Source organism: Ogataea polymorpha (genome assembly GCF_001664045.1).
Source record: "Ogataea polymorpha strain NCYC 495 leu1.1 chromosome Unknown OGAPOscaffold_3, whole genome shotgun sequence".
In the NCBI taxonomy this organism is placed as follows: domain Eukaryota; kingdom Fungi; phylum Ascomycota; class Pichiomycetes; order Pichiales; family Pichiaceae; genus Ogataea; species Ogataea polymorpha.
In genome coordinates, this window is record NW_017264700.1 from 576,283 (window position 1) to 599,660 (window position 23,378).

The 23,378-nt window shown below is 54.0% G+C and overlaps 15 protein-coding genes across 15 annotated transcripts; 8 read left to right on the top strand and 7 right to left on the bottom strand.

The window, feature by feature from the left end:
- Nucleotides 1-470: 470 nt before the first annotated feature.
- Nucleotides 471-4,218, top strand: OGAPODRAFT_93466 (uncharacterized protein; the record flags this gene model as incomplete). Its single annotated transcript, XM_018357351.1, has 1 exon — nucleotides 471-4,218. The coding sequence occupies one exon, from the start codon at nucleotides 471-473 to the stop codon at nucleotides 2,829-2,831; it is 2,361 nt and encodes a 786-aa protein (XP_018211396.1). The 3' UTR covers nucleotides 2,832-4,218.
- OGAPODRAFT_23839 (uncharacterized protein) lies at nucleotides 2,850-5,658 on the bottom strand (the record flags this gene model as incomplete). Its single annotated transcript, XM_018355255.1, has 2 exons — nucleotides 2,850-4,231; nucleotides 5,643-5,658. The coding sequence occupies 2 exons, from the start codon at nucleotides 5,656-5,658 to the stop codon at nucleotides 2,850-2,852; spliced, it is 1,398 nt and encodes a 465-aa protein (XP_018211397.1).
- OGAPODRAFT_87067 (uncharacterized protein) lies at nucleotides 5,426-7,596 on the top strand. The gene has a single exon (XM_018356857.1). The coding sequence runs from the start codon at nucleotides 5,639-5,641 to the stop codon at nucleotides 6,155-6,157; it is 519 nt and encodes a 172-aa protein (XP_018211398.1). The 5' UTR covers nucleotides 5,426-5,638; the 3' UTR covers nucleotides 6,158-7,596.
- On the bottom strand, nucleotides 5,439-7,596 carry OGAPODRAFT_16153 (uncharacterized protein). The gene has a single exon (XM_018354216.1). It carries the CDS (start codon nucleotides 7,582-7,584, stop codon nucleotides 6,160-6,162), a length of 1,425 nt encoding a protein of 474 aa, XP_018211399.1. The 5' UTR covers nucleotides 7,585-7,596; the 3' UTR covers nucleotides 5,439-6,159.
- A 184-nt stretch (nucleotides 7,597-7,780) lies between these two features.
- Nucleotides 7,781-8,920, bottom strand: OGAPODRAFT_47583 (uncharacterized protein; the record flags this gene model as incomplete). The annotated part of the gene is made up of 1 exon (XM_018355555.1): nucleotides 7,781-8,920. The coding sequence occupies one exon, from the start codon at nucleotides 8,918-8,920 to the stop codon at nucleotides 7,781-7,783; it is 1,140 nt and encodes a 379-aa protein (XP_018211400.1).
- A 1,835-nt stretch (nucleotides 8,921-10,755) lies between these two features.
- OGAPODRAFT_7755 (uncharacterized protein) lies at nucleotides 10,756-11,622 on the bottom strand (the record flags this gene model as incomplete). The annotated part of the gene is made up of 1 exon (XM_018356344.1): nucleotides 10,756-11,622. The coding sequence occupies one exon, from the start codon at nucleotides 11,620-11,622 to the stop codon at nucleotides 10,756-10,758; it is 867 nt and encodes a 288-aa protein (XP_018211401.1).
- On the top strand, nucleotides 11,591-14,438 carry OGAPODRAFT_16154 (uncharacterized protein). Its single transcript, XM_018354217.1, has one exon. It carries the CDS (start codon nucleotides 11,844-11,846, stop codon nucleotides 14,067-14,069), a length of 2,226 nt encoding a protein of 741 aa, XP_018211402.1. The 5' UTR covers nucleotides 11,591-11,843; the 3' UTR covers nucleotides 14,070-14,438.
- Nucleotides 14,439-14,511: 73 nt separating this feature from the next.
- Nucleotides 14,512-15,458, top strand: OGAPODRAFT_16155 (uncharacterized protein). The gene has a single exon (XM_018354218.1). It carries the CDS (start codon nucleotides 14,537-14,539, stop codon nucleotides 15,422-15,424), a length of 888 nt encoding a protein of 295 aa, XP_018211403.1. The 5' UTR covers nucleotides 14,512-14,536; the 3' UTR covers nucleotides 15,425-15,458.
- A 139-nt stretch (nucleotides 15,459-15,597) lies between these two features.
- Nucleotides 15,598-17,129, top strand: OGAPODRAFT_16156 (uncharacterized protein). The gene has a single exon (XM_018354219.1). The coding sequence runs from the start codon at nucleotides 15,630-15,632 to the stop codon at nucleotides 16,857-16,859; it is 1,230 nt and encodes a 409-aa protein (XP_018211404.1). The 5' UTR covers nucleotides 15,598-15,629; the 3' UTR covers nucleotides 16,860-17,129.
- OGAPODRAFT_47824 (uncharacterized protein) lies at nucleotides 16,906-18,024 on the top strand (the record flags this gene model as incomplete). Its single annotated transcript, XM_018355564.1, has 1 exon — nucleotides 16,906-18,024. The coding sequence occupies one exon, from the start codon at nucleotides 16,906-16,908 to the stop codon at nucleotides 18,022-18,024; it is 1,119 nt and encodes a 372-aa protein (XP_018211405.1).
- OGAPODRAFT_16157 (uncharacterized protein) lies at nucleotides 17,130-19,318 on the bottom strand. The gene has a single exon (XM_018354220.1). The coding sequence runs from the start codon at nucleotides 19,127-19,129 to the stop codon at nucleotides 18,032-18,034; it is 1,098 nt and encodes a 365-aa protein (XP_018211406.1). The 5' UTR covers nucleotides 19,130-19,318; the 3' UTR covers nucleotides 17,130-18,031.
- Nucleotides 19,319-19,321: 3 nt separating this feature from the next.
- OGAPODRAFT_76032 (uncharacterized protein) lies at nucleotides 19,322-20,122 on the top strand (the record flags this gene model as incomplete). Its single annotated transcript, XM_018356114.1, has 1 exon — nucleotides 19,322-20,122. The coding sequence occupies one exon, from the start codon at nucleotides 19,322-19,324 to the stop codon at nucleotides 20,087-20,089; it is 768 nt and encodes a 255-aa protein (XP_018211407.1). The 3' UTR covers nucleotides 20,090-20,122.
- A 57-nt stretch (nucleotides 20,123-20,179) lies between these two features.
- On the bottom strand, nucleotides 20,180-22,654 carry OGAPODRAFT_16158 (uncharacterized protein). Its single transcript, XM_018354221.1, has one exon. The coding sequence runs from the start codon at nucleotides 21,749-21,751 to the stop codon at nucleotides 20,225-20,227; it is 1,527 nt and encodes a 508-aa protein (XP_018211408.1). The 5' UTR covers nucleotides 21,752-22,654; the 3' UTR covers nucleotides 20,180-20,224.
- OGAPODRAFT_36086 (uncharacterized protein) lies at nucleotides 21,881-22,654 on the bottom strand (the record flags this gene model as incomplete). The annotated part of the gene is made up of 1 exon (XM_018355315.1): nucleotides 21,881-22,654. A coding segment is annotated over one exon (774 nt), but the record flags the coding sequence as incomplete, so codon positions are not given.
- A 211-nt stretch (nucleotides 22,655-22,865) lies between these two features.
- OGAPODRAFT_47950 (uncharacterized protein) lies at nucleotides 22,866-23,278 on the top strand (the record flags this gene model as incomplete). Its single annotated transcript, XM_018355566.1, has 2 exons — nucleotides 22,866-22,917; nucleotides 22,971-23,278. 2 exons carry the CDS (start codon nucleotides 22,866-22,868, stop codon nucleotides 23,276-23,278), a joined length of 360 nt encoding a protein of 119 aa, XP_018211410.1.
- Nucleotides 23,279-23,378: the final 100 nt, after the last annotated feature.

Below are 23,378 nucleotides of genomic sequence, written 5' to 3' on the forward strand. Positions count from 1 at the left end.
AGGAACACGCCTAGCATCTCCAATGTCCAAATTATTCAGCCCTGGGACCAGGTTGGCGTCAGAAACCTCCGCACCGTTGGCTGCTCTGTTGCCATTGGCTGGATGAGACATTTGAACGCGATGAAGGAGGGACAGGGCGCAAAACGAGTGTGGAAGGGTATTCGGGACACTGAGGCGCTGTGGTTGGGTTACCGCTAGTTGTGGTTTTTCTTGTTTATTTTTAATTTTCGTCGTCCTCAAACATTCCGCGTCGATCGGCGGGTCGACTAGCCGGCACATTGTGGTTTGAGGGCCGAGCATTGTTTCGTGGCTGATGACGTATGTTCTTATTCACGTGGAAAAAAAGTTTTCAGCTGTCCGCGCGCGCGTGGCAGATCCGCGGATGTCCATCCAGCACACCCGTGCACCACCAGCCGGAAAAAACTTCCCAATCCACTCCTATCTCTGATCAAACGGTCATTCCATCGCCTATGAGCGAGAGCCAGCGCAAGAAGAGACAGTACTCGCGCAATGGCTGCAAGGAGTGCAAGCGACGGAAGCTCAAGTGCGACGAAGGCAAGCCCCAGTGCTGGAATTGCGCACATCTGCACAAGGAGTGTGTCTACGAACGTACCATCAAATTCACCAGCTCGCGCACTTTCACAATCGAATCGCAGAATACCAGATTAGTGAATCTAGGCGAGACGTCTGGCGCCGCTTCTTCGTCGTTGGCAGCGCCCAGCGCCGGTGGTAGCAAGCCTGTGACGCCAGAGGGAGACATGGCTCCGCTCACGTTTGCACAGCCGCCAGCGATGGTGCAGAACCCGCCACTCGCGCCTGCTGTTGCCGAGGTCGACCGCCTCCCGTCGGTGGGGCCGCATCTGCGGGGGAAACGGCGAGGATCGTTCGAGCAGGAGATGCGCCAGCAGCTCGCGTTCGAGCCACCTACACCCTTACACCAGTCCAAGGAGCTGGATAACAATCTATTTACCGGGGCAAGCCACCTGATTTCGGACCTGAACGACCTGATCCAGAGCTTCAGTACCGACTTTGAGCAGCCCGATCTCAGCCCGTCGTACAATTTCTATATTAGGCGCCTAACAAACACGCTCGAGACAGACTTCGACCACAGCGAGTCGGCTGTCAAGTCTGTTGGCTCCGGGTCCAAGCTGTCAGCGTTTCCGCCGCCGAGCCCGACCGTTTTGATGTCTGGTGTGCACGAGAGGTTTGACTTTCTCGCATCGCTGAACAATTCTATAAGTTCGCAGGATCTGAGCGATCTGGCTGCGTATTTCGGGTGGTCTTTTGAGTCGCCGCATTTGAATTATCTCAACGTGCTCATCACCAAACTTCATCTCAACATTCTACCCTTCACGACCAACCTGCTGCACAACTCGTTCATCAAGTGTTTCCTGCTTGAAGCTAAAAGCTCGCCGCACTTGCTGTATGCTTTATTGGCCATCTCTGCCCGGTACGAGAGCTACCAGCTGAAACCCAAGGACGGCAACGAGGACTCGCGGAAAAAACAGGAATCGCACCAGAAACTGCGCTCGTATTATCTCTCGTCGTGCTTGAAGTCGCTGGACGCCATTTTGCATTCGAAACCAAAAATCCTCAACAACATCCAGTCGCTGCTGCTGACAATTTTGATTCTGGCCTCAGACTACTCTGCATCCACAGGGTCGCAATGGCGGGCCCATCTGCGCGGGGCCAAAGACCTTCTGATCAAATATTGCAAATACATGCCCATTTCGCTGGAATTGGGGATCATTTGGACGTGGTTCTACTCCATGGAGACGCTGGCTGCGCTCACGTCCCCGAGCGGCGGCACAATCCACGACTTCAAGGAGCTGACCGAGTTTCTCGACGTGATGAAGAGCGGCGGCCCCGTGGGAGCCACCCTGGCAAAATTTGGATTCTACGCGGCAGGAAACTACCACGTCCCGGCCCCCGTGCACAACACGTTCAATTTGTACCACGGCTACAACGACGACGTGCAGGAGCTTTTCAAAGAGATCGTGCTAACGCTGGAGGCACGCCGCCATTTTTCCCGCGAGACGAAGCTGAACGAGGACATTGGCCGATATTTGAATAAGGACGGCCAGGTGCTCAGCTCTCAGGTGCTCAAAATGATGGGGCTGGTGGAAAAAGCAAGGCTCTTCAAATGCATCGCAACAGGCCCACCATACCGCATTCCAATAGACTCGCCAAACCATCCTCTGAATCTCAACGGCATCCATTATAATAACCCAGACGGGAAGGGCATTGTCATGTGCGCATACATGCACAATACCAACCCGCTCACCTCTGATCTTGACGACACGAAAAATTGGTACAGCTGGCTCGACCTGAGCCAGCAGCTGTACACGGATGCGTGCTATTTGAAGATTCTCACCATGAAGCACTGTATGGGTCGCAACGGACTGGCCATCACCAACGAGCTTGTCCAGGACGTGGTGAATCGCATGCTATTGGGTCTGGAGCCGCTGGTGAGGTTCAAAAATAACCTGAAAGAGGAAGACATTGCCCGACTGACAACGTACTATTCAGAGCTCTCGGATGTGACCGAGGCGACTGCCAGCATGGATTTCGATCAGTACCTGTATTACCAATTCGACCACCGGCTGATCATGGTCCAATGGCCGCTGTTTGTGTGTGGACTCTGCAGCGTGCTGCCGCAGCAAAAGTGTATAATAGAGTGCTGTTTCAAGGCCCTGATGGATCTCGGAGTCGGCTCGGGCGAAATCTCGCTCATGAAGCTAAAACGGCTGTGGAAACTGGAGAAGGGGGGTTTCGATTATGAGAACTGCGATATTTTTGGCGGCGACAACGACTCGGTTCCGTTCGTGTAGATAGTAAATAATATACTATTAGTCCACCTGTTCGCCTACTCTGGCTTGGTCCTTGGTATTGAGCCAGTACCGCTTCTCCTCTAAATGTGAGTCGTACTCAGACTCCCTGTTGATTCTGTCCAGTATTTCCTGCTCCTCATCGGTTGTCATGTTCTGCAAGTCGGGAGGAATCTCCTGCATTTCGACAGACGGCGCTCCACGGAGGTAGCGCAGGTTTTCAAGCAATTCGTTTCGCAGGTTTTCCAGGTATTTTTTCGAATTTTTGTTGTCGTAGCGGTCGCCCAAGTTGGGATGCAAAGAGTAATCTGGCTGGAAAAAAGTGCGGAAGGGTAGCACCTCCGGCAGCCGCGAGTTCAGCTTCACGTTGGTCAAGACGCCTGTCTCATAGCACCACAGCCGGCTCACGTTTCGCGGCGTATAACCTCCTCCGCCCAAAACGAGCATCGGAATGCCAAAACTCTTGATAAACTTGACACACTCGCCGTGCGCTCTGATGTTGAGATTGAAGCTTCCAAGACGATCACAGCCAAGCGAGTCGGCCCCGCACTGCTGCACAATGGCTGTTGGTCGGAAATTCGTTATCACCGGCTCCATGATCGACTTGAACAGCGAAATATACGACTCGTCGTCGATTCCGTCGTGCAACGGCACGTTCAGCGCAAAATGCTTTCCATTGCCCAAACCAACCTCATCGTAGTTGCCTGTGCCGGGGAAAAACTCGCCATCGTACTTGTGGAAGGAAACCGTCATCACACGGTCCGTAAGGTAAAATGCTTCCTGGACACCATCTCCATGGTGCAAATCAATATCGATGTACAGCACACGCGGGTGCACTCTTAGCAGGTTCAAAATTGAAAGCACGATGTCATTCACGTAGCAAAAGCCACTAGGCTCGTGTTTTTTTGCGTGATGCAGGCCGCCAGACCAGTTGATGGCGATGTCGCTCATTCCGGCAATAAGCTTGCGCGACGCGTCGAGCGACGCTCCCGCATATATTTGCGAATAGTCGTACATACCATCAAACACAGGACAGTCGTCTCCGATGTTGAACTGGCGCAAAAGTTGGGCGTACTTCTTGGCGTTGTCGGGGGTCACCGACTCGAGAAACTTGATATAGTCCTCGGAATGGAACTCTAGGAGCTCTTCCTTGGTCGCCCGTCGCGGCTGATAAATATCCATTTGCTCGTACAGCTTGTACGCTATCACCAAATGGTCCGTCAGCATCAGACGAAACGGCTTCATGGGGTGTCTGACTCCGTAGTGGTATTTAGAAACGTCTGGGTTGTAATGGTACGAGACGTTTGGATTATACCCGCCATTTTTGAACGTGTTGACAATCGGCTCGTAGAACGGCGTCTTCTGATTGGCGCGCCGATCCAGTGAGATCGTGCTGTCCTCGTCTAGCCAGCTGTAAGACATGGTGGAGCGAAGGAAAATAAAATTAAATTTTTACGTCGATCGTCCCTTTCTTTGTTTTTCGGTTCATCATGGCCTCTCCAGTGACAGTGTCATTAAAGGACATTCCGACTGACAAATTGATCGATGCTTTTGGAAAGGACTCTCTGGGCATCCTTTTGGTTAAGGATCTTCCAAAGGAATACCATGATCTGCGCAAAAAAGTTCTCACACAGGTCTCTTATCTGACTCGTCTTGATAAACAAAGCCTGCAAGATCTCGAGTGTCCAGAAGGGTATTATCTGACAGGATGGTCGCTGGGCAAAGAGAAACTGGCAAACGGTGTGGCTGACGAGCTAAAGGGCTCATTCTATATCAACTGCTCGTTCTTCAAGAACCCTGCTCTAGAAGGCCCGCCGCCAGAAGAAAGCAGGGGCTACGAAAATTACAAAGCATACACTACGTGGAACAGATGGCCCAAGGAAACTTTGGACGAGCTCAAAGGGTTCCAGCACAACTGTAAGGCGCTCATCTCTCTCATGATCGAAATCAGTCTCCAAATCTGCGAGAAAATTGACTCCTATTGCGAAAGCCACCTCCAGAACTACCATCCGGGCTATTTGGAATCTATTATCAGAGAAAGCACCACGTCCAAGGCCAGACTGCTCCACTACCTGCCCAATACCTCCAGCTCGCAATCCGACTGGTGCGGTGAACACTGCGACCACTCGTGCATCACTGCGCTTACGTCAGCGCTCTTCTTCGACGGCGACTCAGAGCTGACAACTAGTCCCGACCCCAGCGCCGGACTGTACATCAAGGACCGCCGCGGCAAGGTCGTCAAGGTGAACATCCCGCCCGACTGTCTGGCATTCCAGAGCGGCTCCGCGTTGGAGGAGGTGTCCGGCCACCAGTTCAAGGCAGTGCCACACTACGTGAAGGGCACGGCGATGCCGGGGATCAGCCGCAACACGCTGGCCGTGTTTCTGCAGCCCTCGCTGCATGCGATGGTGAACGAGAATGAGACGTTTGCACAGTTTGCAGACCGTATCCTGCGGCGCAACCACTAGCCGGTGCAGGGGTGTTTTTCGTTTGGAGCTGAGTATTTACTTTAATGTAATAGTGGCAAAAAAGCTAAAATAATAAATCCACCATGTCTGGTAAGTGGGCTCAATTTGCATTCTCTAACCATAGGCTCCGCAGGATTTGACCGTCACATTACTGTGTTCTCGCCTGAGGGCCGTTTGTACCAAGTTGAATACGCCTTCAAGGCTGTGAACTCGTCCAACATCACTTGTCTAGGACTTGTTGGCGAGGACTCCTCGGTCGTTGTTTCGCAGAAGAAGATTCCCGACAAGCTTCTGGATCCAAGCACCATCAGCTACATTTTTCAAGTGTCCGACTCGATTGGAATGCTGGCCACAGGGGCCATTGCCGATGCGCGGTCGCTGGCCATGAGGGCTCGGGCAGAGGCGGCAGAGTTCAAGTATAAATACGGCTACGAGATGCCGGTGGACGCCCTGGCCAAGAGAATGGCGAATCTGGCGCAGCTGTACACACAGAAAGCATACATGAGGCCGATGGGGGTGGCGTTGACGTTTGTGTCCGTGGACGATGAACTAGGGCCGAGCCTGTTCAAGACGGACCCTGCCGGGTACTATTTCCGTGCGATTGGGACGTCGACGGGTCCAAAGCAGCAGGAGGTAACTACGGCTTTGGAACGCGCGCACAAGAAAAAGAAGGACGGTGTTTTGGTGAAAGGCGACTGGACCAAGGTGGTTGAGTTTGCCATCATCACTTTGAGTAACGCGCTGAGCACAGAGTTTAGAAAGAACGACCTGGAGGTCGGGGTTGCTACAAAAGACGGTTTCAGGAGCCTGACACCGGACGAGATCGATGAGAGATTGATTGCCATTGCTGAGCAGGATTGAGTCTAGAAAACATATGGAATGAACACGTACGGGCACTCCTTGACGTACTTGTCCCAGTCGGCGCCGTACTTCTTTCTGCACTTTCTAATATCTCGGTGACATCTGTGGACAAGAACCACGAAGAAGAACACGGGGAAGAACCAGGGAAACACAGAGTTGAAGCCGCAGATCAGCCCCCATGACAGCGACTGGCACCAGTCGGCCGTATAGTGTAACTTTCTAGCATACTTGTACCATCCGTCGGTGAGCAGAACAGAGCCGTTGGCACATTTGATATATTTAGGGTTTTTGAGCACCTGATACGGCAGATATGGGAACGACTTCCGTATCTTGGTGTCTCCGGCCATGATTTTGCGGAACGAGTTTTTCTGGCCGTTGCACGTGTCAAAGAAGTAATAGGCCGTCAGCAGCAGGACAAAACAGAAGGTGTTGTACGCCGCAGACCATTGGTATTCCTGCGGGTTGTGGTAGTACAGGTATAGTGTTCCGTGGCAGTACGTGTATGGCACGCCGGCGATGTTCCAGAAAATGAGCATAAAGCCGAATTTTTCGTACGCCATGTCCCAGGTCGGCACAATGAGTTCTTCTCCCTTGGAGCACGCGTTGGCGTACAGATAGTGGGCCAACAGCATGAACAGAGCTTGTGGAGACACAGAGCCATATTGCTCGTACTGCTTGAGACACATGCCGTAGGTGAGGAAGAACAGCGTGTACCATGGCAGTCTGACCTCAAAGAACATTTTCAGGTCGATGAGGCCGATTCGAGGATTGAGAGAAGCACCCATGAAGATGTCGTACAAGTGGTTGCCGGTCATTCTGAGATAGTCCTTGGTCACAAACAGCGACCACATATAGAGGCCGATGGAGAATCCGAAGCCGGCGACGATGGCACAGGTCATGATTTCGCCAAAATTGTCGAGGATGTAGTAGATCTTGAAAATGTCCAGATAGTGCAGCAGCGACGCCAGCACAAAGTTGACGTAGAACGTGGCATAGGCGTTGCAGAAGTATGGCAGCTGTTCACCGTTTCTGTGAGCCAGCGGCTGTCCTTTGGTCCAGACTCCTGGCAACGTGACGTAGAACACGGCCTGGACGAGAATGTATGCGACAAACACAAAGATGGACGTTGGGCCCGGCGACGCGTAGGACCTCACGTAGTTTGCCATTTCGCCGAGGAATTGGGCCCACGACTGGCCGTCGACAGGCCAGGCGGGGCTGCCGTGGTAGAAGCGGGCCGAGATCCACATGTAGTACATCAGCGACGGAAAGCCCAGCATCATGGCAACAACGCCCGGAGGCCCGCCAAACTCCCACTCGATGTCCTTCTTTGCCAGATACTGGGGTTCTTTGGCCGCGGCAGCCGGCACAGAGGCCTGCGACGCGGCCTGGTAGTCCGGTTTCGTCGAAACGGGTGATTTCTTCGCCATACGAGCGGAACGAAAAAAATAAATAAAATACAGAAAAATGGAAAATAGTTGCTCGCGCGGATTTATATAGGTTCCAAGACCCCGTTTGGCGAATGCACGAAATTGGGCCTCGCATAAATAGGCCTGTTTAATATGCTTCCATTCATGCTGTTATACATTTCTGGCTTTGCCCAGCTAAAATACAAAGAAAGATGCATCACAATGAGTAGCCGTTGCGATCGAACGGAGAAACCTGGACCGTGGAGCCGCCCCTGGAAGCCAGCTTGGAAACGATGCGGCGGCCGTGCGGAGTGTTTCTGACGTCACCCAGGTACGGCCTGAGCATCTCGCTCAGGTCTCGGAAGCTGGAGTCGTCGGCCACGTCCAGGGCCGTCTGCAGCACGTAGTTACCGTACGCGTCGTGGAGCAGCACCCGCAGATTCGTGTCCTCCTTGAGCAGCTGGCCGATCAGCAGCGGAGCCAGCGTCGGGATCCGCAGGCTCTTCTCGATCACGTTCGAGCCGAACTTGTGCGTGGAAAGCCGGATCAGGCTGGACTGCAGCGCGGCAACCACGAGCTGGATCGCACGCACGGTGTTGGGCAGCCTGGCGCTCGCGTCCGGATCGTTCTTCACACGCAATCGGTTCTCCTCCATGCTCAGCACGTACTGCACCACGTAGTTGCCGTACGGGTCCGTGCTGAGCTCGACGCAGTTCTGGCCCACCTCCAGCGCCAGCCGCTCACACTGCTGCGCAGACCCGTGGTCGAAGCACCGTTGCAGGACGCAGCAGCCGTGTCTATGCTTGGCGATCTTCACGCAGTTCTCGCAAGCAGCGTCAAAGATGAAGTCGCACGCCGAGGACGGCAGCTTCTGTAGACACTTCTGGACAACGTGGTTGCCGTTCAGATCTCTGCTCAAAAGAACCACGTACGAAGCCAGCGATCGGACGATGATGTCGCTTTCAGCCTGTGTCTTGGTGCACTCGACGAGCTTCTGCAATGCCCGGGTTCCGTGCGCGTCGAGCGCAATCCTCACAAACTGCGACGAGGCGTTCTGTACCAGGATGGTGCGCTGCTCGTCGTTCACCTTCTCCAGCAGCTTCTGGATGAGGTAGTTGCCGAACGGATCGACCATCAACTCAATCACGTTGAGCTGGACCTCGTTGAAGATCTTAGTGGCTGCCTCGGGACCGCCGATTTCCAGCTGCCGCTGCAAAAACCGACACCCGTGCTGGTCCTTGCACAGAGAGTAAATGTCGTTGGCAAAGTCGTTGAGCGTGGCATTGAGAAACTTGGAGGCGTCCTCGCCGCGCCGCTTATTGGACGAGTGCTTTCTGTGCACGTTGGCCGTCGACATCGCCATTGGCGGCCGCTGGGTGTCTGGCTGGGGTTGCTTGGTGTAGCCATTGTAGTTCGACTTGTAGCCACCTCTGCCGTTGAATGGCAGCGAAATCTGCTGGTTGAAGTTGGAGATAAGATTGGAGCCCGGGAACGCTCCGCTGGAACCGCTATGGGAGATGCCCATGCCGATGGAGCCGCCCGCAACGGTGCCAGCGAGCATCTCGTTGGTCAAGGCCGGATGCAGGGCCGAGATCGAGGCTTCGGAGCCAGGAGACGTGACCGGGTAGGTGACACGCCGACAGGAGTCGGCCATGCCAATTGGGGGGCCAAACGAGGCGGTAGAGGAGGCCGATAGCGGGTCGAAGAGCTCGTCATTCTCCTGCGGCCGCGGTGCAGAGGTGTTGTCGGGGAGCACAAATTGCCCGACGTTGGAGGCTCCAAAGCCGATGCCGGCAGAGCTTGCCGAGGAGAACGGCGTCGCGTGGGTGCCGCTGAAGCTGGAGATCGGCGAGTGCATTTTCTGAGGGGTCATCGACAGGAACTGGTGGCCAAACTGCGAAGTCTGGGTGTTAGGTGTGGACGCGAGGTCGGGTAACACGTGAGACTGGAACGAGGTGAGGTTGGCAGAGTTGGACCAGTTGGGGGTTCTTGGCTGTGTCGCCGCGAAGGAGTGTTGGTTGGGCAAGAGCAGCGTCGAATTGGACGAATTGCCAGACGATGTCGGATCCGGCGGCGTCGAAGGGACATGTGTCTTGACCTGCTGGGCCAGCGGCGAGAACTGCGTGGAGAAGATGGACGAGTTCGTGCCGCGAGTGTCCAGGCTGTCCAGCCTATCCAGGTGGTCCATGTGGTCCATGCGCTCTGGCGTCTCTTCCAGATCCAGGTTCAGACGGTTGAGAACCTGGCTGATGTCGTCGAGCTCTGTGGGCTCGGATTGGGTCTTTTTCGCAAACGAAATCTCGCAGATTGGCGGCGTCGTGGTGGCAGTCACGTCCTGCGCCGTTGTCTCTTCGAGCGACGAGAGTGTGGTCTGGTCTGCCATTATAGTAGAAGCAGCACAAGAGTAAAAAATTTCGCCACTAGTATCGGAACACAACAAATCCCAGTACGGTGCACAATTGCGCCAAGTAGAGTACTGGCAAGCTTATGGAGTAGTGCAGAAAAGCTGTCTTGTGCAAGACGTTGTGAAGAAGCGAGATCTGACCAAAATGAGAGCACGGGGAAAACAAACTATCCGTGCTACCTGATGGCAGAAATACAACGTGTAAGTGCTGGGGGAACCTGAAGATATGCCAAGGCTATGCTATTGGCAGTAATAGTGTTTTGTTGAAAGTTGCAAACAAGTATGCTGTATTCTTTTGTCTCTGACGCTTTGGCAGAGTGGAAAAAAAAAGAAACCCGCAGGCCGGGTCAAAAAAATTTTCGCAGGGGGACGTTCGCGGCCACCGGGCGGTGGCACGGGAGGGACTGCGCGGGAGGCTGGCCGTCGATGTTACAGGTAATATTGGGGGTGCATGGCTGAGGAAGACACAAGCGCAGCGCCCGAGATGCTACAGTATGGGGGAGAGATTGACAGGGCTACGGTCTGGCTAGAGAAGTGCTGAATCCGGCCACCTTCAGGGTGCACAATGGTGTGAAACTCTTCGTGCCTGGTGGTCTGGTATGCATTACGTAAGCAGTGATATAACCGAATCAAAAAAAAATCAAAAAAATATTTACTTTTCGTCCCGGAAAAAATTACTCCAGATCAATTTCGTAATCCGTCAATTTACCCTTTTTGGAATAGTGGTGGAAACCTAAAAAGGAAATATCGGGTGCGAGGGTGTCACTGCTGGTGCGGAAACTGGGGCTTTAAAGGCGTGCGTCTAGTCTGCCAGCCGCCAGCACGCGCACTGCATGAACGATGGTGCTGAGGGCATCGATATCGTGGAAGCCAAACCCGACTGTGTGGACGATAGTGCGGCCGTCAACGGTGGTGGTTGCGTATATTTTCCCGTGTTGATTATCGAACCCAGGTTTGAAAATTACCTCGGAATCAAGAATTTGGGCCTGCGCCATTACGTGGGGGTAAAGTTGTCTGCACCTCCCCAGTAAGGTCTGTTCGTCGGAGTCGCGCGGAAGGGGATAGGCATCGTTGTGCTGGTGGGGCCCCGTTAGTACCACGACTCGTGGATCTTGGACTAGCGGAGTCAGCCGCGTGTACTGATTTTGCGCAGACTTATGTGTATATGCTGTGTCGAGCTCTTGGGGACAGTACAGTAGCACAGATTGTAGTCTGATGACGTCTGCTGTGGATTCCAAGTGACAGTTTATAATTGTGTGGACGGTGGGGAACATGTTGCAGCAATGGTCCAGGGAGTAAACTTGTGGGGGTAAGATGTGGTGGGCAAACAAGTGCGTATAGTTTGTCAGCCGGTGGTATGTATCGAGCAACAACTGGCGCGGATTAACGAGCACCGAGTGACGAATGGCCGAGGAGCCCTCCCCCAGCTCCACCGCCGTGATGCGTCTGGCAGTATGCTGGCCGCGCAAACACTCTACCACCAGCTCGTCCGCCCGGGCCTGGTCCACCACATGGGCCAGCTGCTCGCCGCTGGCAGCCTGCTCCGGCGTCTGCAACGACACTAGAATTACCCCTCGTCCCTGCTTCTCCACAATGTCGCTCGCGACACACACAGAAACGGCACTTAGCCCCCGGATCACTACGCTTGCCTGCATTGGACAAGTTAGCCGGCAAGCCTAATTTCTCGCCTCCTGTGTGTGCGGACACCCCTGCACCACCTCCCGCTCTCCTCACAACTGCGGGGATCTATCAACAAATTGCGAGCCAAGGGGTCTGACCGGACGGTCACTGCACCCCGCAATGTTACTCCGTGCATTTGCAAAGCATGAAGGGTTCCAGGAGCATAAAAACACAAGTTTCTGGAGTCTGCGCGGCCATGAGCTCGAAAAAGGACATCCTCAGCTCGCCAAAAGTGCTATCGGACATCAACCCGATCATCTTCCGCGGCAGGAACCACATAGCCTGTGTGCGGTGCAAGAACCAGAAGATCAAATGTTCTGGGGCGAAGCCAACCTGCGACAATTGCAAGCTCACGGGCAATGAGTGTGTGTATCCGTTCAAAGACCGCAAGATTATCATTTTGGAGTCGCAATTGCAGCTGCTGCAGGCGCGCATCAAGGAGCTGGAGGACTATATCAACGGCGAGACTGGCGATAACGGCAAGGCCAGCTCTCAGACCGACCACCGCGCTTTTCTGCCGCTCCAGTTCCATACCAACAACGAGCGCCTCGACAACGTCATCAACGTGTCCTTCGGCGACTCCGAGCAGCAAGAGCGCAGCGTCCAGCCGCCACACCCCTCCAGCATCAACTACCATGTGTCAGACCTCTATTTTGCCGCGACCGACGACTGCGTGCTCTCTCTGCCGGCGCGCGAGTACGCCGAGCCGCTCGTGAGCCTGTGTCTGGCGCATTTCCGCGACTCGCACTATCTCTACGAGGAAACAGAGTTTGTGGCCGAGTTCAACAGGGTCTACGACACAGGCGTGTGCTGCTCGCCACAGCTGCTGTCCAAGATCTTCATCACGCTCGCCATCGGCGAGCAGATCCTCTACTCCATCAAGTCGCACCAGCTGTCGCTCGCAGAGCTCGACCGCGAGCTGTCGTCCAAGCAGCATTTCGTCAACAAGACGCCCGGTCTCAAGTACTTCCTCGCGGGCGCTCGCATCTTCCCTGTCCACGTTGAGATGCCGACCCTGTCTGCGATCCAGACCGCGCTGCTCATCGGGTACTATTTGCAGTCGCTCAACCGCATCACCGGCTCGTACGTGTGGTTCGGCGTGGCCACCCGCTGGGCGCTCTCGCTCAACCTGCACCTGCGGCAGCCGTACCTGACGCCGCAGGAGATCTCGCGCCGCAAGCGCGTGTGGTGGACCGTCTTCACGCTGGACTCGCTCGCCACGTCGCGCATCCGGCTTCCCCAGAGCGTCAAGTTTAACGAGACCCAGATCGACCTCATCAGCGAGCACGACTGCGCCGAGTGGGGCGGGGCGCGGTTCCTGTACCTGCAGGTCTCGCTCATCAAGTTCACAGACGACATCCTCAACTCTGTGTACAACATGACGTCGCGCAGCGTGTACACGGGCGAGAAGACGGGGCTGGGCACAGACCTCGTGGCAAACACGGTGAAAATGGTGAGGGTGCTCGAGGACAACTTCGAAAAGGACGTGGCCCGCGACTTTGAGCAGCTGCGCAAAGAGATGTACGACAACAAGCTGTGCGAGCTGCACCAGCCGCTCATCCACGTGTATCTCAAGTCGAACCAGTACTTCATCACCGCCTGCCGGCCGCTCGCGCTTGCCGTGTTCAAAAAGTTCATTGCCACAGACGACGCCCGCATCGCACAGGTACTGCGCAAGTGCATCAACGCTGCCAAGGAAACCATCTCCGTGCTGCGCCACCTCAAGCTGCTCAAGCTGCTGATCACCTTCGACTACTGGCACACACACTTCCTCTTCAACTCGATCCTCATCCTGCTCATCACGCTCAACCTCGAAAACAACCACACGGCCCTCACGCGCGGCATCGACCTGCTCAAGTTCATGGCCCTTGCAGGCAACCACGTCTCCAAAGACTCGCTCAACAAGCTGATCCAGCTCGTGCGCATCTTCAACGACCTCGGCTTCAACCTCGACTTCGACCTCACACTGCCCAAGTTCGACACCTCCTACGTGCCACAAACGGTCGACAGCCCCGAGGACAGCGTCGATATCCAGCTAATCCACCCTGACACCAACCCCTTGGACCAGAACATCCAGGACCAGATCGACCAGACAAACTTCCAGCTGCAGCAGCAACAGCAGCAGCTACACCACCACACAGAACAGCTACCCTTCATGTTCCCAAACCCTGAAGACTTTGCAGGCAAGCAGCCATCCAACAGCTATCCGCATGACGAGCTGTTCAACTCCAACTCGAGCTTTTTTGACAACCTGCTCAACAACATGCAGACGTGGGATCTTGTGCCCAGCTTAACCGGTCCCGACAACAGAACGGAGGCAAATCCCTCTCTGCAGGACCCCATGTTCTCTGCGCCTCCCTTCGCTCCGCCCACCCAGGCTCGTGCAGAACGCTATCCGCTCAAGTCTAGACCGCTTACGTAACGCTCCTCCCCAGTTCGACACAACCCTCCTACATCGGAGAAACGAAATATCTTTGTGTCGGTGCGAAAAAGCAACCTGCAGCACCGGGGGCAAAATCTATTTTTCTCTTGGCGCACGCAAATGGCGAGGCCTTACCATTGGGACGGTAATCAGTAGATGGCCAAGTGCCAGCGTAGACACAAACTCGTCTGCAGAGGCCGGTATGTGCTGCTTTGCTGGAGCTTCTGCCCCCGCGCTGTCTCGCCGATCTCACTTTGCTCTCTGCGTGTTTGCTTCACTCGCATTTCTTCGATCTTGCCTCAATTACATTGCCTCTTTAGGAACGGTTTTTTAGTTTTTTCTTTTCCTGCAGGGTATCTACGTACGATGAAAAAAAAAACGATCAACGGCCTATATAAGCTTCCCAAGTAACACTCGTCTGGGCCAAGTCATTCATTCTTTACTGCTATAGACTCCACTCATTCGTTATGTTAGCAAACTTGTCAATCTTTTTCACTCTTGCTGTGCTTGCCACCTCTGCTCCCGTCGAGCACGTCCACCACGCGCACCAAAAGAGAGCAGCACAGTGTTCGTTCCCTACCGACAAGGGTCTCGTCAAAATCACCAACGTCAATGGTGGCGGCTGGGCCCAAGACAAGTCCTGCACCCCGGGCAACTACTGTCCTTACGCCTGTCCTCCGGGAAAGCTGATGGCACAGTGGAATCCAAAAGTCACCTCCTACAGCTACCCTGGCTCCCAGGAAGGAGGACTTTACTGCAACGACAATGGCGAGCTCGAGACGCCAATCTCTGACCACGACTACTGTGTCGATGGCAAGGGCACTGCCTCGGTGAAGAACTCTGCCTCGAAAAACGTTGCATTCTGCCAAACCGTCCTGCCTGGAAACGAGGAGATGTTGATTCCAACCAACGTCGACTCGTCTTCGTCGCAGACGCTTGCCGTGCCAGGCACTGATTACTGGGCTAGCACTGCCTCGCATTTCTACATCAACCCGCCAGGAGTTTCTACCGAAGAAGGATGTCAGTGGGGCTCCACCAGCAACCCGTACGGCAACTGGTCGCCATACGTTGCCGGCTTTAACATGGACGACAGCGGAAACACGTTCGCCAAGATCGGCTGGAATCCTGTTTACTTTGAGGACTCGTCGCCGTTCAAGAACGAGAAGCCGTCGTTTGGTGTTCGTTTGTCTTGCAACAACGGCGACAAGTGCAATGGTAACACCTGCGAGATCAACCCGCAGAAGCACGGCCTCAACAAGGTCAGCGGCAGCGACAACGAGAGCGACGGTGCAGCCTGGTGTGTGCTGACAGCCACGGACAACAGCGACGTTACCGTTGAGGTTTTTGATCTGTGATTTATTTTTTTGTATATATATATTTGGGATTTACTACGGATGGTTTTAGGATATTTAAATTTACGTGCTATTTATTGTTACACAAAATAGTTAGTACTGTGTTGGATTTTAAGTTGTTTTTTTTTTGCTTTTTTCATTAGTCCAATAATAACAAGAAATAGGCTAACGGGACTGAAATAGAACCCTTATTTTCTCTCTCAAAGCCATGTACTCCAAGAAAGAAATCAAGATCTTCACTCTGCTGGGGATCGACACCATCTTTTTCCTTTTGGAAATCATCGTCGGATACGCTGTCAACTCGCTTGCCCTGATTGCAGATTCTTTCCACATGCTGAATGATATCATCTCGCTGCTGGTGGCGCTTTGGGCCGTTAATGTTGCCAAGACCAAGGAGGCGGACGCTAAGTTCACCTACGGCTGGCAGCGTGCAGAAATCCTGGGAGCACTCATCAACGCCGTTTTCTTGCTTGCCTTGTGCTTCACCATCTTCATCGAGGCTGTCCAGAGGTTTATTGCACCCCAGGACATCACAAATGCGAAGCTTATATTGATAGTTGGTACCTGTGGACTTGTCTCCAACATCGCGGGGCTCTTCTTGTTCCACGAACACGGACACTCTCACGGAGACGTCGGTGGACACTCACACTCGCACCAAGATGAAGAACAAGCGGAGGACTCTGACATTGAGCATATGCTTCCGCAGGTCGTGGTCAACAACTGGGAATACGCCAGTCCAGACGGCCACAAGACACACAACCATGTGACCAACAAAAAGTCCAACAAGACCTCCAAATCGCTCAACATGCAGGGCGTGTTTTTGCACGTTATGGGGGATGCTCTTGGAAACATTGGCGTCATGGCCACCGCCTTATTCATCTGGCTCACGGACTATTCCTGGAGATTCTACGCTGATCCACTCATTTCCCTGATTATCACATGCATCATTTTCTCTTCTGCGCTGCCACTCTGCAAATCGTCGTCTAGAATCCTGTTGCAGGGCACTCCGCTGTCAATCGACTCTGAGCTCGTCATGGAAGATATTTTGAAGGTCCACGGCGTGATTTCCGTCCACGACTTCCACATCTGGAACCTGACCGAGAGATTGCTTATTTGTTCGCTCCACGTCGATCTCAGCGTCTCGCCAGAGGAGTTTTTGGACGTGGCAGCTACCATCAAGCAATGCCTGCATGCCTACGGTATCCACAGTGCCACGATCCAGCCGGAATTCTCGCAGTACTATGCCAAGATCAACAGGCTGCCTAAACGATTCTCGTCTGAGGCAGACCTGCACAACCTTGCCGACTCCGAGACAGCAGGATTACTGAGCCACGAGCACCGCTCGTACGGCTCTGCTGTGCCTGCTTCAAACGGCCAGATTGGCTGTATAGTGGACGCTGCTGTGAACTGCACAGCCGAGAATTGTGTGAAGCACTGAATAAAAAAAAATAAATTTCAACATTGGTTTTCTGATAAATTTCCCCATGGCCAAGTTCACCAGGCCGATCGCCATCCTTAGCATAATATTGGCTCTGGCTTATGTGTTCCAGGGTCAACTTTCTGTCAAATACACGTCGCCGACGGCTGTGGAGCCTGTTGCGCGCGAAAACGCCACGTTTTTCAGTCTCGTGCGCAACTCTGAGCTCCCCGGGATGCTGCAGAGCATCAAAAGCGTAGAAGAGCGGTTCAATAACAAACACCACTACCACTGGATTTTCGCCAATAATGAGCCGTTTACCGAAGATTTCAAGACAGCTGTTTCGGCAATGTGCTCGGGAACTGTCGAGTTCAGCCTCATTCCACCCGCGTACTGGGACTATCCAGAATGGATTGACCAAGCACAGGCGGCCGAGGTACGGCGTCAGATGGCACGAAAAGGCATCAAGTACGGCGATAACGAGTCGTATCGCCACATGTGCCGTTTTTTCTCGGGATTATTCTACAAGCTGGACGCGCTCAGGCCGTTCCGATATTACTGGCGAGTCGAGCCAAATGTCGAATTCCGCTGCAACATCGCATACGACCCGTTTGAGGTGATGCGCACACAGGAAAAAGTGTACGGGTTCACTCTCACGCCGCTGGAGCTGCACACCACGGTGACTACGCTGTGGAATGCCACACAGGAGTACATGCACCAGTACCCGGACCGTGTGGCTGCGAACAACAACATGGCGTTTCTGACGGACGACGAGGGTCAGAGCTTCAACATGTGCCATTTTTGGTCCAACTTTGAAATTGGCGACCTGGACTTTTTCCGCAGCGAGACGTATACGCATTTCTTCGACTATATGGACCGCAAGGGCGGGATTTTTTACGAACGGTGGGGAGACGCGCCGCTGCACACGATCGCGGTGTCTATGCTGCTTCCATACACCAAGCTGCAGTACTTTGCGGGCACCGGGTATTATCATGCGCCGAATCTGCAATGCGACGGGCCAAACTGGCTTCAGGAGCAGAACGAGTGTATCTGTTTTGCGGCCGATGATTTTGCATGGTCTGGTGCAAGCTGCTTGACGAAATTCTTTGATATTCACCAGCTGGAGCGGCCCGAGGCTGCTCCCACGACCCCGTACACGCCAATCCATAAGCCAAGCAAACCATAGAACTGTGCTACCATTCCAGCGAGCTGGCCCATGAGACGCGCTTGCGGTTGCGGTCCGAGTACGAGAACGTCTTTGGCCCGTGATTGGCGCTGCCTGGGCTCACGTTCTCCTGGTTTTCCTGTAGTTCTTGTAGCTCCTCCTTAAGCTTGTCGAGTGTTCGCTGGTGGCTGAGCGAGCCGGGCTTGTGCGGGCGTTTGTGGCTGTGCTTGAGTTGCAGAAAGCTCTGTCTTTCGGACTCTGTATAGAAGCCGACCTTTTTGGCCGTCTTTTCCGGTCGCCGCAGTGCAGTGGTTCTGGCAAGGACTGCGCGCACAATTGCGGCCTTTCGCACGCCGTCGACAGCGGGACCGGCCGTCGGAATCGTCACCAGCTCTGTGGTTTTTTCCGGGATCGGAATCCCCAAACAGTTCTGCGAATTGATCTCGGTGGCGTACTTGGTAGCATCCTCTATGCTACCGTCGGAGCTCTCCACAATGAGATTCAGCAAATTGTGGCACGGCTTGATGATGGGTTTCTGGATTGGCTGTTTTGTAGGGGTGCAAATCCGTAGCGGTGAGCTGTGCTTGTCTCGGGCGGCTGGCTGTGGCTCGTTGTCGTCGAATTCGAGCTCAAACTCGTCCTGGTAGATGTCCACGGCAAGATGGTTGTCGCTGGCGCGCAGGAATTTGCTGAGCTCTGCGCCAAAGTCCATGTCACCAATGTGCTCGTGCTCAGAAATCTCCGGCGCACAGCGCACCTGTGCGTCGACCTCGTCGATGGAGAGGTTGCCAATCATGCCGTCGATGTCGCTGATGGTGGTTTTTTCGACGCTCGAGAAGTCGAGGTCGGTCGTGCTCCGGTTGAACAGCTGTCCGTCGAGATCGACCGACCGCAGGTAACTGTCGAAGTCGAATAGTTGCGTGGAGCTTGCAAAAAGGTGGTCTGCGGGAGCCGCCGCGGGCCTGGGCAGCTCAATGATGTCGTCGAGCGTGGTGTTGCCGGAGGCGAAGTCGTCTAGCAAAGACGGTTTGTTCTTCTTCTCGGGCGAGCCCGGCGGGCTGGAGATCGGGCTGCTGTGTGCGGGAACGCTGGCCTCGAACGGGTTTGAAAAAATCGAGTGCAGCATGGAAAAGCAAAGACAGCGGTGCTGGGCTAGCGACGGGGAGGAAGAATAATAAAGCACAAATTTAAATGTCTGGGTTTCGTTAATATTTATGATTTTCCAGATTGGGAAGATGCATCAATAAATTTTGGCCTGCGTTCTGCACCGCCACAAAGGCTTGCTCGCGTTAAGCTGCTACCATTTATCCTTCCTCCCATGAGTCACCCTGCCGCTCCACAAACAACCAAAACCTACGCCCGAGTCCAGACGTATCCGATCGCCGCCTCGTGGATTCGCATCGGCGGCCATTTCCCGCTGCCCCACGTGCTGCAGCCACGCCTGTACGCCCTGGCGTATTCCCCAGCGTTCAAGGACTACACGGAGGTCCTGGACTCGTATTTCGACCACTGGCTCGAGGACGTCGAGAAAACCGTTCCCGAGATCAAGACTCTGAGAATGCGTGACTTCAGAGACTCGCTGACCCGGCCCGTCGTGGACGCCTCGCTGTTTGTGGACAGAAACATGCACGCTCTGGCGGTTGCAATGAACCAGCGCGTTCTCGAGCCCGCCAGGAAAACCGCCGGCGACATCAGGAAGGCGTACGCCCCGCTGTACGATACAGAGGGCCGGGCAGTGCTGCGGTCGCAGCTGGACCCGGTGTTCAGGCCGCTGAACGAGCGACTGGCCCGGCTTGTTGGCGACGACGCGGGAACAGAGTACTCGAGCGAGCTCTCGCACAGCCTCAGACTGCTAAGCGGTGTGGCTGAGCAGACGAGGCCCCGCATAGCCAACACTGTTGTGAGAGGCAGACAGCTGCCAAGCCAGGTCACCAGCCACCTCAATCAGGTGTACCAGACCAACAAGTCGAAGCGCGGCGAGGGCAGGCTGATAGTGATGATCGCGTCCATGGACACAGTGCGCGACCTGCTCAACGAGGGATACACCGTGGTCAGTCCGGGCCAGGAGCAGCCCGACCAACATTAACTATGTCATCTTAGTTTAAGTACGAATGGAGTGAAAGGATTAACTGGTAGCGACAGAAAATTACGTGAAAACCATACGAGTGAAAGGACACTAAACTGTATTCTCGCTACAAATTAACCCGGCGATTGTCATCCATCACCTCTCGTCGATCGTCTTGATCTCGTCCTGCAAAGCAACCAGCCGCTTGTGGATCTGCTCGATGTCCTTGTTGAACTTATCCTGTCTCTCGAACAGAGCACGCTTCCAGTCCTTGAACTTCTGGTTCTGCGCCTGCACAATCTCCGTGAACCGCTTCTTCATCGTCTTCTCGCTGTCCAGGTACGCAGGATTCATCTCCACCAGCTCCCGCTCGGTCTCGCGCAGGTTCAGCGTGTTGAGCATCTTGAGTACGCCCACGCTCGGCTTCGACTCGATTACCTGCTGAATGTTCGGGTGTGTCTGTCCATCTTCAACCTGCACAGTCTTCCAGCTGCCCTTGTTGTCCGGCACAATCGTCTCGCCGTTCTCGTTTTCGACGTTGAGAGCAGCCAGCTCCTCGGGGCTGATGGTCATCTCCATCGCCTTGCCCAGCCGGTACCGCATAAAGTCGCGCCTATAGTTTTCGTAGTAGTTCTCCGTGGACGAGATCAGGTCAGCCATGTTGGTGCCCATCAAAAACTCGCGCAGCTTCACAAAGTCGCAGTGTGCCGGGTTGTCCACCTCGGCAAGCCCCCAATTGTACTGCCGGCCGCGGACAAGCTGGCCCTTGGCGTTCGGAAACGAGCCCTGCGAGTTCAGCACGCAAAACGGCATCTCGCCAATCAGGTTAGCCGCACCAGTCTTGTCAAACAGCTCACAGATCGAGATTTCGTGCTCCTTGAGAGATTTCCTGACTCTCTGCTTAAAAGCGTTGATCTCGTCAACCGTGAACGCATCCGCCTTCGAAATAACAGGAACTAAGTTGACTCTGGTAGACAAATTCTTCATGGCCTCGATGTCGACCTGCGTCAGTCCCGTTGCAGAGGGAACAATAAAATACAGACACACGTGGACCTCCGAGTGGGAGGTTTTGGTTCTATCAGGCTGGTTCTCCTGGTAAACGGCCCGTCTGTACCGTTCGTCGATGTATCTGACTATGGGGTACCAGCAGTACCTATTGTCGATGTAGTCGCCAAAACCAGGCGTGTCGATCACGTTCAGCCTGAGCAGAAAGTTGTCCTCGACGAGCTCGATTTTGTGTGAGACTATCTCGGTGGTCTTGTTAGGGCTACCGCCCAGACGGGTGGTGGGCTCTGTGACAACCGTGTCGAACAGGGTGTTGATAAAAGAGGTTTTTCCCACGCCCGACTCACCAACCATCATGATGGTAAAATGAGCCCCCTTCTTGAGCGCATGGAGACGCTTCAGAACCGGCAGACACGCCAGACCAACGTCGCCAGGATACATGTTGGCTATGGCAGACTCCATGTTGTAATGGGTGGGGTACTCCTCATCCTTGAGCAGCGTGCTCGTGCTCGAGGTGCTGGGCGCGTTTCTGGGCTCCAAGGGAGCGCTGATGTCGCCGTTGGTGGCAGCCACGTCGATGTCGATGTTTTCGCCCGTCAGAGGGGCGCTGGGCGCAGAAAAAAGGTCGATCGAGCTGATCACACGCTTGTCGGTCAATTGGTCGACTTGGGCAGCCATTATTGGAATGAGAAAGAGGAAAAGATGATGTGCTTTTTCTCAAATACATGTCTCAGCGTCTACCGCGCGGGTGGGAAGGTGGACTAGAAAATGCTGCGTGCGGCGGCGCGGCAAATTTTTTATCTAGCTGGTAGCATTCCTCAAGGACAGAAAACAGTTCCACAGCACGCCGACGCCGCTGCTGAACGGCACCTGAAAGCTTTTCGGCATCACCAAAAAGTTCACAAACTGCACGGGGAACCACAGACAGAAGTTGCACGCCAACGTCGACAGATACACCCTGTACAGCTTCTCCTTAACGTCGTCGACACTGCCCTGCTCGATCACCAGCGTGCCGTACGTGAAGAAACAGGCAAGCGAAACGGGCGAAAAACACAGCTGGTCGGTCAGCACGCGTTCCAGCACGCTCACAAACGTCGGCACGTCTTTGTACATGGCATTCAGAAACGAATACCACACCACCTGGACAAACGACATCAGGAAGCCCCAGAACACAAAGCCTGCAAATCGGCGTACCTGGAACGTTGGTAAGGACGACTCTGTTGTCTCTTCGACCTGGTGCACGGAGATCTCGCCGTCCTCGCCGTAGTCAACAAAATAGTCCTCCGGCCTTCTCGGAACCAGTGTCTCTAGATAGGTGGCGATGTTGTACGGCAAATTGCGCTCCTGGAACGACGTCTGTTGACAGTACGCGGTGATGGATTGCGCCAATGTGTCTGCAATGCCGTACAGAACGATGTTGGTGGCCATAGTGGCGACAAGAGACGATTTGGTGTACAGCTGGTGGTATTTGGTAGTGAGCCTGGCGAGGAAATAGGCGAATATCACGAGAATCAGCAGGTTGGGCACGGGGACATTGCGTACTCGGGCAGTGAGTAAGCTCTGGAGCACAACAGGGAGTCGCAAAGACGCCCTGGACCCCGATGGACGCTCGTCTGTGGGCAGACTGATAGGCATGAGAGCAGATATTAATCTAGAAAAAGAAATAACACGTGACATAAACTAGGGCAGCCACACGCACACCGGACAAAACTTTTTACTCTGCCAAAATTCGGGTCACCATAGGTTACAAAATATTAGTGAAAAATTAAACTCACACCTTCATCAATACAGCATGTTAATTCCAAAGGAAGACAGAAAGAAGATCCACCAATACCTCTTCAAGGGTAAGTACTAGGCGGGCTGCGGCCGACCAGAGTTTGATTTCTAACCGTATCAGAGGGCGTCTTGGTCGCTAAAAAAGACTTCGAAATTCAACACGATGACATCGACACCAAGAACTTGTACGTCATCAAGGCCATGCAATCGTTGACTTCCAAGGGATACGTCAAAACTCAATTCTCGTGGCAATACTACTACTACACTTTGACCGACGAGGGAATCAACTACCTGAGAGAGTACCTTGCTTTGCCAGAGACCATTGTTCCAAACACCTTGGTTGCTGAGCCAATTCAGGAGAGACCACAAGCCAGACGTGGCCCAAGAAGAGACGATGGTGAGGGGTACAGAAGAAGATTCAGAGATTAGGTGTAATGAATATACGGGCGAGAGCCAAGAAGAATGGAAATTAGAATAAATATTGCGGCGGAAACCGACCAATCTGCCGGTGTTAGCGTAGCGAAGATCA